The sequence below is a fragment of the Trichechus manatus genome, unplaced genomic scaffold (assembly GCF_000243295.1).
Source record: "Trichechus manatus latirostris isolate Lorelei unplaced genomic scaffold, TriManLat1.0 scaffold00141, whole genome shotgun sequence".
Classification (NCBI taxonomy): Eukaryota; Metazoa; Chordata; class Mammalia; order Sirenia; family Trichechidae; genus Trichechus; species Trichechus manatus.
The window spans coordinates 1,937,690-1,953,209 of NW_004444077.1; the positions used below are offsets into that span (position 1 = coordinate 1,937,690).

A 15,520-nucleotide genomic window follows, 5' to 3' on the forward strand; every position below is an offset into this window, starting at 1 on the left:
TGTAATCTGATGTGATTTCCTTATGTGTTGTAAATTCAATCACTATGATCTAATAAGATGGATTAGCGGCAGTTATACTGATGAGGTATACAAGACTGAATAGTGTCTTAAGCCAATCTCTTTTGAGATATAAAAGAGAGAAGAGAGCAGAGACACATGGGAACCTCACACCACCAAGAAAGCAGTGCCAGAAGCAGAGTGCGTCCTTTGGACCTGAGGTTCCTGCGCTGAGATGCTCCCAGACCAAGGGAGGACTGACGCATCACAAGGACCTTCCTCCAGAGCCAACAGAGAGGGAAAGCCCTCCCCTGGAGCTGATGCCTTGAATTTGGACTTGTAGCCTACTGGACTGTGAGAGAATAAACTTCTCTTTGTTAAAGCCATCCACTTATGGTATTTCTGTTACAGCAGTACTAGATGACTAAGACAATGTCCTAATCCCTAACACCTGTAAATATCTTATGTTACGTGGCAAAAAAGACTTTTTACACATGTATTAAGTTTATGTACCTTTAGGGAGATTATTCCTGATTATCCAAGTAGGCCTAATCTAATCACATGAGTCCTCAAAAACAATTTTCTCCAGCTGTGGTTAGATTTGCAGCAAAAATCAGAGAGATTTGAAACATGAAAGTGACTTCACCCACAGTTACAGGACCCTAAGGAAAGCATGAGAAAGAATGTGGGCAATCTTTGGAAGCAATGATTGGCCCTGACGGCAACGGGTCAGAACTGACTCAATGGCACTGGGTTTTGTTTTGGACAGCCAGGAAGGAAACAGGGACTTCAGTCCTACAAGCACAAGGAACTGAATCTGGCCATGAATCTGAGTGAGCCTGGGAACAGATTCTTCACCAGAGCCTCTGGTAAGGAACACAGCTCAGCTGATACCTTCATTTCAGCCTTATGAGACCCTAAGCAGTGGACGCAGCTAAGCCCACAAGTACTTCTGACCGATAGAAACTATGAAACAATACATTAGTGTTCACTTAAGATTCTAAGTTTGTGGTAATTTGTCATGGCAGCAAGAAAACTAACACACATGGCAAATTCCAAAAATAAATATATTTCAAAGTAGTTACAGCGAAGGATGTATGGGTAAAAAAGAATGGAAGTGGGGCCAGGGATGAAGCTGGTAAAGCAGGCAGGGTCCAGATTATGGAAAATCTAAGGCTTTATTATGTAAGCCATGGGGAAGTGCTGAAACTGTTTTTTTGTTTTTTTTTTAAAGTGGGAGACATGACAAATAGCAGGAATGTTGTTAACTGGGGAAGAAAGGGAGACCATGGAGAGAGATGTAAGTTAGGCATTTATAACAATTATCTACGCAATAAAATTATCTATGAAAAAGATGATGAGAGCGTGGACCAAAGCAAAGAGAATGAAAAGAGAGAGAACCAGTAGGCTTTGGGATATTTCAGAAGCAGAAACACAAGCCTTGGCTCCTGATTGATATCAGAGATGACAAACCAATTACAGTGATTCAAAGGATTTTAGCTTGCTGATGTGGTGGGTGATGATGTTAACAATCAAGATAAGAAACACAAAAAAAGCATTATATTTGAGGGAGCTAAAAGTAGGAAGTAAAGGGAAAAATATGCTTTCCCCTCTAATATTAAAACAAATGGAAGGCACGATTATGAAATTTTAACCAATGACTAAACAAAATAGCATCTACTTTGTTAGCCTCTGTTACCTCTGCTGTTGCTTTCCGGGTAGGCAAACGTAGGCTTATTTGGGGAGCGTCGCATATCACTATTAAGGAAAGGCTTATCGGGTGGATATACTACATATGGAGATGAAGAATGGCGAACCATATTTCCATTTGACCTTGATGGTTCAGCTAAGTTGTTCTGAAAAGTGAAAACATAGATATTATCTTTCAAAAATTTAAACCACAAACAGCAAGTAAATATATGCATTCACGACCAAGAACTGGACTGTTCATATATTACACTGAGAGGGACAACAGAAAAAAAAATAGATCCCACTTACTATACACAGTAAAATATAATCTTACTTTTCCTTTTTTAAATATGACTTTTTATTAAAGAGTTTCATATATGTCTAAATGTAGGCGAACACTATAAAAAGCAAGTAATTTCCAGAAAATTTGAATACAAATGCTATACAGAAATACTGAAATATGGTACTCATGATCAATATACTGAATTTTAAAAATACATACAGTGAAATGTACATTCAGAAAAGTAAACATTGTCTTTTTACAAGATCAGAAACTGCTACAAATGACTGAATTAATCTATCCCCTACCAACTAAATACCTTCTGAATATTTATAAAATGTCCAAAACTGTGGAATATGAAAAGTAAATAAGACATGGTTCTTGACTCAAAGAATTTACATTTCATTAGAAAGGCATATAAGACACAATTAGAAAGCATTAAGGCTTATCAAACACTCAAATATAAAACTTTATTTCCATATATATACCATTCCGTCATGAATGGGATTCTGTCAAATTTAGGATTATGTTCCACATAATTTTCAACCCAGGAGATGCTAACTGGAGTTCTGATTATGGGCAACTTTCTGCTGGTAGACAGACCTACAGTAGGGGAAGTAACGGATAAGCTGAAGGCTAAGGTGGAACATTGACTAACAACCGTTCAAAATTCGCAGACATCCATTTTTCTTCTTCAAATGGCCATAGCAAACTAGGTTTTCACTTCTTACCTTTGGAGAACTATGACTATTTATAAAGCACCAGAATAATCTGTGTCTAAAAAAGTACAAAGGAACAATAAAGCTTTTAAAATAACCAATAAACAACTTATTGGGATAAATAAAGGACATCAAAATTTCCATACTGTATAAAAAACTGAAGACTGTACGTTAGTGTTAAAAAAAAGCCATTCAATTTGTCAGTTGACTTAAGGCAAATATAAAACACATACTGTGGCTAAAAAATTAAAGGAGGAGGCAAAGACCTTGGGAGGGATGGGTACTTCAGTAAAATAAATTGTTTAAGTCCACCGTAACGTTCACATGCAACAAGAAGGACTAATATCCGCCAATTCTCAAATTACTTGGCAACTTGACATTAGATTTTGGAGAGGGCTAGAAAACAGGATGAATTTTTCAATTCTTAAAATATATAATATGGCCAAAGTTCCTGCAAAACATCACAAATTATTGCATAGCTTAATTTTAAATATGATTATTCACAAAGAAACTAGATCTTCATTAGTTATATACAACCTTAACCCAGAAACCAGTTTCTACTAAATAGATCTTGACTCATGGCAACTCATGTGTATCAGAGTAGAACTGTGCTCGCTCCCACAGAGTTTTCAATAGCTGATTTTTCTGAAGTAGATCACCAGGCATCTCTGGGTAGACTCAAACCACCAACCTTCTGGTAACAACTGAGTGCACTAACAGTTTGCACCACCAGAATCTTATTATTTAACAGTTACTATTCAATGGAATAGTAGGAAGTAAGCAAACACAAAACCAAAAAAAAAAAAAACCTCACTTCCACTGATTCAATTCCAACTCATAGCGACCCTACAGGACAGATTAGAATTGCCCCACAGGGTTTCCAAGGCTGTAAATCATTACAGAAGCAGACTGCCACATCTTTCTCCCACAGAGCGGCTAGTGGGTTCAAACCACCAAGCTTCTGGTTGTCAGCTGAGTACTTTCACCACTGTGCGACCAAGGCTCCCCCTTATAAACAAAATAATAATAATAAAAAAAACAAACTCATTGCCCTCGAATTGATTCTGACTCATGGCAACCCTACAGGACACAGCAGAACTGCCTCCTAGGGTTTTTATAAACAAAAACCACCCCTAGATTCACTAACAATTTTCAAAACAATTTTATTAGAATAACTGAACATTGTACTCTGCATAATAATTTGTCAGAATAAACAAACCATCTTCATTCAATTTATTGACTGATACTTATAAAATCAACAGTTCAAGAATCTGTCCTTTAACAAAATTTGTCACCTGTGTATCATCAAAATACTGTTTAGTCAATCGACAAATTAAGCAGAATCTTTGTATATAAAAATGAAAGTTATAATGAGATTTTTTTTGGAAAAGCAATTCTAAATGTACTACATTTTCTAAGTCAGCCATCTCATTTTGAACATCAGGGTTTAACCAATGTGAGTCATTATCACTGTGAATGTGTTGGGTTAATGTACTCATTTGTTGCCAGCAGTGTGATGCAAAGAACAAAAAGAACAAATACATAAATCAACCAAAAGCAAAGAGAAGACAACATAAAATGGCTTTGCAAAAATGACTTATAAGAACTATTTTGAAATTAATTAAAACTAAGAAATGCTAAGCAGCAACCAAAAAAAAGTTACCAATTAAAAATGGAAAGAATTATTAACTGCCAGGTCTTTTCAATTCAGAAAGCAACTGAAGAAAAATTACAAGCGTTAGGGAGTGGTATTTTTAAGAGTTGGGAAGAACCACAGGAATCATCTAGTACACTCTCCTTGTTTTACAAAACAGAAAATGGAGACTCAAAAAGGTTGTGACTTGCCCAATCCTTCTCTAAAGAATCAAGGGAAATCACATTAACTGTGTGATTAACTGGCAATTAAACAGTTCTCAAAAGAGAATTCACCAGTCCTCCTACATCTGTACCCATACACTCTGCTTTCCCTCCCCTGAAAAACCAAATGAGCTTTGAGTAGCAGAGCTATCTCCATTTACCTACTCAAAGGCTTGCTTTCTATAATTAACCCCTTTCCTGCTTTCTACCATCTATTTCTCCCTCCCAATAAAATCTTTTGTATCTCCATTAAGAAGAAGAAAAGAAAGACAAAAACAACTTCCCTAGACTTCAGGGCCCCCTCCAGCTCCTGCCTCATTTCTCAATTTTTATAACAAAATCCTTCAAAATAATTTTTTATAATTGTTGCCACCTCTTCCTCTACTTTAATTATCACAAGAATCGGGTGAAGTAGACATAGCACACATTATTACCACGTTATACGTGAAAGCAGAGACTAAGAAAACTTAAGCCACTTGTTCAAGGTCTCATAGCTAACAAGGAGCCCAAGTCTTCCAACTCCTAACCCAACACTCTCTCCATGACTCCAAGCAGTCAATAAATTTTTGCAATTAAAATGATATGACTCCAGGAGAAACTCTCAAGATTGAAGGCAAAATATTTAACCTGACGGCTAACTTTCCTGGTAACTTTAGTTGTTAGGGCAAATGTCCTACCTAAGAACACTTACAATTCAAATACTCATTGAACATCTCTGTGTATAACAGTATTAGGGTTAAGTGTAAACAATTTTTTTTTAATGTGTTATGTATTTGCCTTCTTTTCAAATGGAATGTGAAACATGGTTAGAACTTAGAAAAATAAAATTTTAAATACAACAGAGTAGGTGGGAAATGCTAAGTTGGTTTTAAAAACAGAGACTAAATGCAAATTAAATTCAGAAGCATTTTAACAGAACTTTGCTTCAGATAAGGGAGCTCAAGAAGATTTTTGATAGGGCTGAAATCGATAACTAGGCCTTATAGATTAACCTGAATCCTGACAGGCAAACTAGAAATGGGTATTGGAAAGCAGTTGTTTCCAGGATAATGAATACATTAGCTTATTAGCTGAAAAAACTTAGTGTACACCAGTAGGAAAAAAATTGGAGAACTAAGTGAAGGTCCAATGGTGGAGGAACATGATGTAGAGTTATGAGCAGGTAGGAATACAATCAATGCAATTACTTTAAAGAATCAATTTGATTTTCAAAAAACATTCAAGTAACAATTCAATCTTTATTCACACACTTTAAGAAAATAAAGAGGAAACCATTCATTTTTTTGCTGCAACCTTGATACCAAAACCAGATAAGAAAAATGTAAGAAAGAAAAATTACAGGCCATTACTTCTTCATAAAGAAATTTAAAAATCGTAAACAAAAATTTTAAAAAACCATACCCAACTACAAAAAAAGATAAAACAATATGATCAAACTAGGTTATTCCAGGAATGCAAGACTTGGTGAACTTAAAATATCTTTTAATGTAATCCATTCAGTCAGAGTGAAAAATCACATACAATCATCTAAATGTTAAAAAAAAAAAAAAAAAAAAAAGCAGCCAATAAAATTCAATACTTAGCCATTATTAAAAAAAAAAATAGAACATTTTCTTGCCCTACTAAAAACATGCACAAAGAACCCATGGTATGTAGACTCAATGGTAAAAAATTAAAAGCATTCCTTTTAAAATCAGGAACAAGACAAGAATATATACTTGTCACAACTTCCAGTCAACATTGTACTGCAGTTCCTAACCTGCACATTAAGATAACAAGACATAACAGATATTAAGATAGAAAAGGAGGGATCCAAACTTCACAGATAACTGTCTAAACAGAAAATAGGATCTCTTCCAGTTGGTTGGCCAGGAAGCTGTTTTCCAAATTTCTTTGCATAGATGAGTGAGCACTTTCAGTGCTGCATCTGTTTGTTGAAACATCTCAATGGGTATTCCATCAATTCCTGGAGTCTTGTTTTTCACCAATGCCTTCAGTGCAGCTTGGATTTCTTCCTTCAGTACCATCAGTTCCTGATCATATGTCACCTCCTGAAATGGCTGAACATCGACCAATTCTTTTTAGTACAGTGACTCTGTGTATTCCTTCCATCTTCTTTTGATGCTGCCCATGTTGTTTAATATTTTCCCCATAGAATCCTTCAATATTGCAACTCGAGGCTTGAATTTTTTCTTCAGCTCTTTCGGCTTGAGAAACGCCAAGTGTGTTCTTCCCTTTTGGTTTTCCATCTCTAGGTCTTTGCACATGTCATCATACCACTTTACTTTGTCTTCTCAAGCCACCCTTTGAAATCTTCTGTTTAGCTCTTTTATTTCATCATTTCTTCCTTTCGCTTTAGCTACTCGACATTCAAAAGCAAGTTTCAGAATCTCTTCTGACACCTATTTTGGTCTTCTTTTTTTTTCCCTGTCTTTTTAATGACCTCTTGCTTTCTTCATGTACAATGTCCTTGATGTCATTCCACAACTTGTCTGGTCTTCGGTCATTAGTATTCAACGTGTCAAATCTATTCTTCAGATGGTCTCTAAATTCAGGTGGGATATACTCAAAGTTGTACTTTGGCTCTCATGGACTTAATCTAATTTTCTTCAGTTTCAACTTAAACTTGCATATGAGCAATTGATGGTTTGTTCCACAGTCAGCCCCTGGACTTGTTCTGACTGATAATATTAAGTATTAACATAGGGACAGACAAATAAAAGAATGGGGCAAAGAGCCCAGTAACACAGCCATAAACATAGGGGAAAATTAATATATTGACAGAGCTGGAATTGTCTCCATTGGGGAAACAATGAATTTTCAACAAGTAGTTCTGGGATGATTGTTCATCATAAGTAAAAACATTAAATTGGCTATCTATCTCACACCACACAAATTGATTTCAAGTAAATAAGGATTCAAAGGGCCCCAACTTTAAAATTTGTAGAATGAAGAAAAATATCATTAAGGCCTTGGAGATAAGGGAGAACGTCTTAAAATAAGAAACAAAAAAGCACTAATCAGAAAAAGGAAATTAATAATTTTACTACATTAAAATTAAGAAATTCTATTAAATAGAAGACAGTGCACGCATGCGTGCACATGCACACACACAAAACAAGCTACAAACTAGTATACTTGAAATACCCCTAACAGACCAAAGATTAACATCCGGAATACATAAAGAATATCAATAAATAAGAAAAGACAACCTATCTGAAAAACAGGCAAAAGACATGAACAGGCATTTCACAGGAAAACACACACACAACCAGTAAATGTATTGGAAAAAAAAAGTGCAACCTCACCAATGATCAGGGAAACACAAATTAGGAACAGAAAGGATACTGCTTCACACCCCAACAACCACTAGCAAAAATGTAAAAGTGAGACAATATCATCTGTGAAAGAGGATATAAGGAAGTCCCGGTGGCACAGTGGCTAAGCACTAGGCTGCTAACCAAAAGGCCGGCAGTTCAAACTCGCTAGCCACTCCTTGGAAACCCGAAGGGGCAACTTTACTCTGTACTATAGGGTCGTTATGAGTTGGAATCAACTCGAAGGCAATGAGTTTGGGGATGGCGCAACAGGAGAAAGACCTGGTCATCTGCTACTGTAAAGATTACAGCCAAGAGAACCCTATGGGGCAGTTCTACTTTGTTATATGAGGTCGCTATAAGTCAGACTCAACTCCATGGCACCCAACAACAACAAAGAGAATACAGAATAAAGGGAACTGCTGGTGGGAATGTAAATTGGTACAATCTCTTTGAAAAACAATTTAGCTACCAAACACAACCACAAATGTAAGTGCAAAAGAAAACAGATAACTGGGACCTCCTAAAAATGAAATACTTATGTTCATCAAAACACTTCATCAAAACAGAACCTACAGGCTGGGAAAAAAACTTTGGAAATGACATATCTGATAAGGATCTAATGTCTAAAACATATGGAAAACTTCAACAACTCAAGAACAAAAAAACAAACAATCCAATTAAAAAACCAGTGAAAGACATGAACAGACACCTCACCAAAGAGGACATTCAAGTGGCCAACAAACACATGAAAAGATGCTCGATATCATTAGTCATTAAAGATGCAAATCAAAACCGCAATGAGATACCTTCTCACCCCTGCAAAAATGGCATTGATTAAAAAAAAAAAAAAAAAAAAAGTAACAAATCTGGCAAGGTTGTGGGGAGACTGGAACCTTTACCCACGGCTGGTGGGTTTGTAAAATGGTACAACCACTATGGAAAATGGTATGGTGCTTCCACATAAAGCTAGAAATAGAAAATACCCTATGATCCAGCAATCCCACTCCTAGGTATATACTCTAGAAATCTAATAGCAGTGACACGAATAGACATATGCACACCTTTGTTCATTGCTGCATTACTCAAAATAGCAAAAAGATGGACAAACCTAAAGGCCCATAAACAGACAAACGGATAAACAAAATGTGATCTATACATACAATGGAATACTACACAGCTGTAAAGAATAATGATGAGTTTATGAAACGTAACATGGATGGATCTGGAGGACAGTATGCTAAGCAAAATAAGCCAATCAAAAAAGAACAAATACTGTATGATCCCACTTTTATAAAAAGACAAAAACAGGTATACACACAGAAATCAGCATTCTTTGGTGGTTACCAGAGATGGGAGGGGGAGGGAGGGGGAAATCATTCTCTAGACAGTAGACACTTATTATTTTTGGTGATGGGAAAGGCAATACCAAATATGCACAACTTGACCAAGGTTAACGGTGACATTAAGAAGTACACAAGAATAAGGGAGATTATTGGTAAATGCTATAACATATACAATTTTGCAACAACAGCAGTAACAACAAAAAACTACGTGAGTGATTACATACGTAGATACACATGCATGTGTACAGGAAAGTATATGTTTGTATACACGTGCATGTATACAGGTATCTGTAGGCATATGCATATATGCTTCTGTGTATTGCACATATATTCATCTATATAATAAAGCACACAGAAGGCACCGTCATGGATACTTCACAGACACAACCAGACACCTTGCAGCATTGGTTTACTGGGTTTGAAGGCTTAGGACCATAGTCTCGTGGGAAAACTCAGTCAATTGGCACAACATGGTCCATGAAGTTTATGTTCTACATCCTAGTTTGGTAAGTAGCATCGGGGGTCTTAAAAGCTTATGAGCAGCCATCTTATGTACAAATATTGGTCTCTAATCTTCTGGAACAAAAGAGAAAGAAGGAAACCAAAGACTCAAAGAAGAAACTAATCTATAGGACTAATTACCTAAACAAACCACCACGGCCTCATCTATCCTGAGACAGAAGAACTATACGGTGCCCGGCTACCACTACTGACCGTTCTGATCATGGACACAATAGATGGTCCCGGACAGAATGGGAGAAAATTGTAGGACAAAATTCAAATTCTTATGAAAAGTTCAAACTTAATCAAGTGGTAGAGGCTAGAGAAGCCCCCAAGACTATTGCCCTGAGAAACCCTTTAAACTTCTAACTGAAACCACTCCTGGAGGTCACCTTTCAACTAAATAACAATTACTCATGAGTACCGTGCGCCGTAAAAAAAACAAAACAAAACAAAACATCTATATGAGATCAAACGGTCAACATTTACCCTAAAGCAAAGATAAGAAGGTCAGGGGTACGGGGAAGCTAGATTAATGGAAACAGAACAACTAGAGCTGAAATAATGAGAATGTTGACACAATGTGGAAAATGTAACCAATGGCCCTGAACACATATATAGAAATTTTTAAATGGAAATCCAATTTGCTATGCAAACGTTCTCCAAAAACACAATAAAACATTAATAAAAAAATGATTTTGCATTACCAAGTAAAGCTGAAGATACACATACGCTATGACCCAGCAATTTCATTTGCAAGTATATTCACTGAACTGTTTTCTCTTTTCCTTCTCCCTTTTTAACAAATGATACGGCCTGAGCCACTAAATACATTCCATAATGAACAGTATGCTGAGTTGTAACCCACAGCCAAATGTGCAGTTTGAAGTCACTGTTCTAGAGCTGCCCCTCTCAAATTTCTGATCTCAGGACCCTTTTATACACTTAAAAATCACTGAAGACCCCCAAAATTTGTATCTTGATGTTTACCACATTAAAAATTAAAGCTGAGAGTTTTTAGATATTTAATAATTAATTTAAAATAATAAATCCATGACATGTTAACATCAATAACATTTTAGAAAAAAATGTACCAACCAAAAATTTAATGAAAAGAGTGGCATGTTTTACATTTTTGCAAATCGCTTTAAGACTGGCTTCAAAAGAAGGCAGCTGGATTCTCATATCTGCTTCTGTATTCATGGTTATTCTCACAACAAATTTTTGAGGTTGGCATTAGTATTTTCATGGGATACATTGCTTTGGTTGATATATATGAAGAATACTTGGTATCTGTCATAGATTGAATTGTGTCCCCAAAAATGTGTGTCAACTTGGCTAGTCCATGGTTCCCAGTATTGTGTGACTGTCCACCATTTTGTCATCTGATGTGATTTCTTAGGTACTGCAAATCCTAGCTCTATGCTGTTAATGAGGCAGGACTCAATCTACAAGATTAGACTGTGCCTAAATCAATCTCTTTTGAGATATAAAGGAGAGAAGCAAGCAGAGAGACAGGGGGACCTCATACCACCAAGAAACAAGAGCCAGGAGAATAGTGCATCCTTTGGACCCATGGTCCCTGCACTGAGAAGCTTCCTGACCAGGGGAAGATTGATGACAAGGATCTTCCCCCAGAGTCAACAGAGAGGGAAAGCCTTCTCCTGAAGCTGGCACCCTGAATTTGGACTTCTAGCCTACTGACTGTAAGACAATAAATTTCTCTTTGTTAAAGCCATCCACTTGTGGTATTTCTGTTATAGCAGCACTAGATGACTAAGACAGTATCCCAGATATGTGCTTGGATAAGAAAAAGATCTTGTGGAGCCTCTAAGACAGTCTCATGAACCCTAAAGATCCTGAGACCACACTTTTAGAACTGCTATTCTAAAGAAAATTTTGCACATGTGCCATGATTTATATGCAAGGATGATCAGAATAACATTGTTTATAATAGTTAGCAAAAAAATCTAAAACCCCAAAGTCCATCAAGATACCATCCTATACAAAAGCATAAATGAAAGAATAAGTTACATGAATAACTTACATATATCAACATAAATGAGTCTCAAAAAGTTAATGTTTAAAAAAAACACAAGCCACAGAATGTAAACAATATAATTTAGCTTACAAAAAAATTTTTTAAAAAAGAGGAAGGAATATATCTATACACGGAAATAATTAGACAGAAAAAAGTCATGGGTACAAGGGGGGATCCCATAGCCAAACTGCCTGAGTTCAAATCTAGGCTCTGTCATTTACTAGCTGTGTAACCTTGACTTAACCTTTCTGTACCTCATTTTGCTCACCCAAAATATGAAAAGAACTAACATCAACCTCAAAAGATTACTGCAAAAATTAAATGAGTTAATATACGAAAAATGCTTAAAACAACACCTGCCATATAGAACTATATCCAAAGCAAAGCAAACCAAACCTAATGCTTTTGAGTCAATTCTGACTCATAAGGACCCTACAGGACAGAGTAAAACTGTCCCAGAGGGTTTCCAAAGCTGTAAATCATTACTGAAGCAGACTGACCTTTTTGGTTAGCAGCTGAGCACCTTAACCACTGTTGTCACCAGAACTCCTTATAAAACTATGTATTAGATATTATCATAATCTTCAAATTTATGGTAGTGATTTTGTGTGTGAGAGTGAGTGAGAGACAGAACCAGGAAGATGCAAAAAACGGGCATGAAGGTATTCATTCTATTAATTTCTAAAATAAATCATATATATTTAATATTTAAAAATCTGTAATATATTCATTTTTAGCAGTTTAAGGAAAATTAATATGAAGTTACTGTGTAGGTTGGTTAAAGGATTCGGGTAAAGCCAGGGAAACCAAATACAAGGCTAGCTTACTAATTCAAATATAAAGTGACATACGGGTGTTAACCGTGGTAGTTGAGAAAATAAAAAAAGAACAGATATTGTGTTTCAACACCCTGCTGCCTGTACTTTAGCATTAATTTATCTGCAATCATAGTTGTTTACCTGCCTTCTCCACTAGTGAGTGATACATAGTAATCACTCAATAAATACTATGTTGCTGCTACTCTTACTGCTGCCCTTGCCTTCAACAAATACTTAAAAAGACCAATTCAAGCCTATACTTACTTCAGTGTTGATCACATTTGAGGTTTACAGGGTAGCTGCTTCCTAAACATTGCCTTGTTTGTGAAATCCACCTGTTAAAGGTCCTTGCCTGGTAAAAGCATCTCCATTTACTATAGCTAGTACCATGCTGCTCAATGCTCACAACTATGAAATCTGAGTATGAGAGGCCTTCTGAATTCATGTTGTAGTATTTTATGCTGTGTCTATATTAAGCGAAAGTGCTTTAAAAAAAAAAAAAAATTCTGTAGGCCATGTTGGAGATGCAGAGATGCACCTTACTTCTGAGGGGACACTGAGAAATAGACTACATTTGGTCACTTTTGTGTTGTGACATAGTGGCTGCCAAATCAGACATTTTGACGTAGCAGGTTAAGTTAGCAGAGATTATTATAATTTAGTTTGTAAAGGATCCTAGTTGACTCTTAATAGTTAGAATCCACTTAAAGCTGAGTTTGCACAAAAAATATATATATGCTTTCATATTAAACTCTTTGGGGTACTTATCATGGCTACATAAGGACTAAGGGTTGACCACATTCCAATACCACCACCCATGGGTGCTCTTGGCAGAGAGCAGCTCAAATCAAAATTTCTAAGAATACTCCTTCGGCCCCCAACTACTAAGTTTTAAAAGCAGCAAAAGTCCTTTTCAGCTAATTAAGTTTAAATTAATCTCAACTCTTATACATAAAATCTCATCCATCTACTGACACCTCTAACAGTCTAATAGTTTTTTACTTTTATTTTTTCTTTTATTGATATAATTCCTGAATGAACTCCAATTGTTTCATTCATTCTTTCTTCTAATCTCCCCTGACCACCCTGCAAACTTGTTATCCCCATTCTGCTGAAATCCTGAAGGTTACTTCCCGCCTCCTCGCAACTCTGAATCACCAAAAAAAGCTGAAACTAAGGAAACCTGTGACTTCCTCAAGGTGACTCTGCTCTTAGTATGCTTCAACTCTTTCTTCCTCAGCTTCTGTGACATTATTACTTTACTCTGATATTTTCTTCAGTCTTCTCGCCTCTGTATCCCTTTTCTGCCCCAGATTCCATACAAGGTCTTCCAAAAATCATACTTTTATCTATTTTTCCAATTCATCTCGCCCAACTCTACCTCCACACTATCTCTCCTCTTTCCAAATGATTTCAAGTTTACTGAAAGCACTATTAAATTTTGTCATATGCTTGAGATGACTTTTTCTCCTTCCTCTCCTATTCTTGTGGCAAGCACTTACAGTTCCTTCAGGCAGGTCCATCTTCTTCTCTCACCTAACCACGCACTGCTAATCACTCCTGCCTAGATGATTCTAATATGGATATGGTAGCACTTAAAACCGTACTGTGTAACAATCATCCAATTACGTGCAGTTTCTCTTCAGTGCTTTGCTCCTTCAGAGTAGGGACTCTATCCTACTTACCTGTATAGTCTTAAAGCCTAATAGTATGCCAGGCACTCAGCATTTACTGAAGAAGAGATAACGGCTCTAACCCAAAGCCTTGTAACATTTACTTCCTTTCTCTTCCCAATGTGGCAGTCCCCAAGACACTAAGCGTTCCTCACTCCAATTCGACTAATATTAGTGATTGAACTGTTGGCCCCAGTGGAGACAAAAACAATGTTTAGGGTCAGCTTCCCCTGCCGCCAGTCTCTCCATCTCCGAACAAGATTTTTAAAAAGTGTATTAAAATATCTACAACAAAAAGCACGTGACAAACCGCAGTTACACGTTGCAGCGGAGAAATCCGCCGGGAGTTGGGGAGCGCGCGCTTCTGACTACCATGATCACAGAACCAAGTTACCAGGAGGATGGAAGGGCGTCAGCAACGGAAGCAATGGAAACAGCATACCAACAACTAGAATGCACTTAAGAAACTACGGACTACTCGTTAAGAGCTATCTATTAATCAGACTGGCAAGCCTACCTGGTCTCGGCAAGTTTCCAAGACGCGGCCGTTACACCCACGTGACCAAAGGAGCTATACGCTTTTCGCAGGCCAGGGAGTGGGTACAATCATCCCAGCCGAGTCCTGGCAATATTCGGTAACCTCGGCGGCTAGGCCGAAGGGTGAATGGGGAAAGCGTTAGAGACGGGCCAGACTTCTTTCACTGAAAGCCAAACCAAAGGGTGCAAGCCCTGACAGTGGAGCAGAGGAAGCTGGGGTAGCACCGAGCGATCTAGGCGCCCCCCGCCGTCCCCTAGGATGGCGTGAGAAGCTGGGAAGTGAGCGCCCTGAAGCGTGAGGAAAAGCGAAGAGGAGCCAGGATCGACCTGGAGCCCATTCGAATGCAAACCGCTTCTTACCGACAACTGAGAACCAGAAGTTGCAGGGACCGACGCCGCTGCCGCCGCCATCTTTCAGCCTGCCCTGCAGGCCTCCGCAGCTCCGGGGGCGGTCGGGGTTCTTGTGCTTTCACTAAAGATTCGAGAGTCGCCCACCAGGGGCGACCTCAAACCGAACCCCTGATGGAAGGGGCAGGAGTACTGGTGCCGGGTATAGAAACCCTATCACACACACCCCACAGGGAGACAGACGCTCAGAACGCACGCCGAAACGACAACACGTCCTGACGGATGTCTTGAATAGCCAATCAAGAAAGCTGACGCCTTCCGTAGACGAGAATCCACCTCTTCCCCTGGTGACGTCACAAGGTAGCGCGTAACTAAGACTGCCGGGGGCCTATGACAT

At 37.7% G+C, this 15,520-nt stretch overlaps 1 protein-coding gene across 6 annotated transcripts in view; it reads right to left on the minus strand.

Moving 5' to 3' along the window:
• The window catches only part of CEP57 (centrosomal protein 57), a 46,743-nt gene extending 31,292 nt beyond the window's left edge, over window positions 1-15,451 (minus strand). For 3 of the 6 annotated variants that reach the window (XR_002825498.1, XM_023739826.1, XM_023739827.1), the window contains exon 1: window positions 1,697-3,349. Coding sequence is in view for 5 of the 6 variants with exons in the window: in XM_023739826.1 (XP_023595594.1) it covers window positions 1,697-1,922 (226 nt within the window). In the remaining variant the exon portion in view is untranslated. Of the gene's footprint in view, window positions 1-1,696; window positions 3,350-14,755; window positions 15,023-15,135 lie in introns of those variants that run through there. The other 3 variants (XM_023739829.1, XM_023739828.1, XM_004385544.2) reach the window with 3 other exon arrangements.
• Window positions 15,452-15,520: the final 69 nt, after the last annotated feature.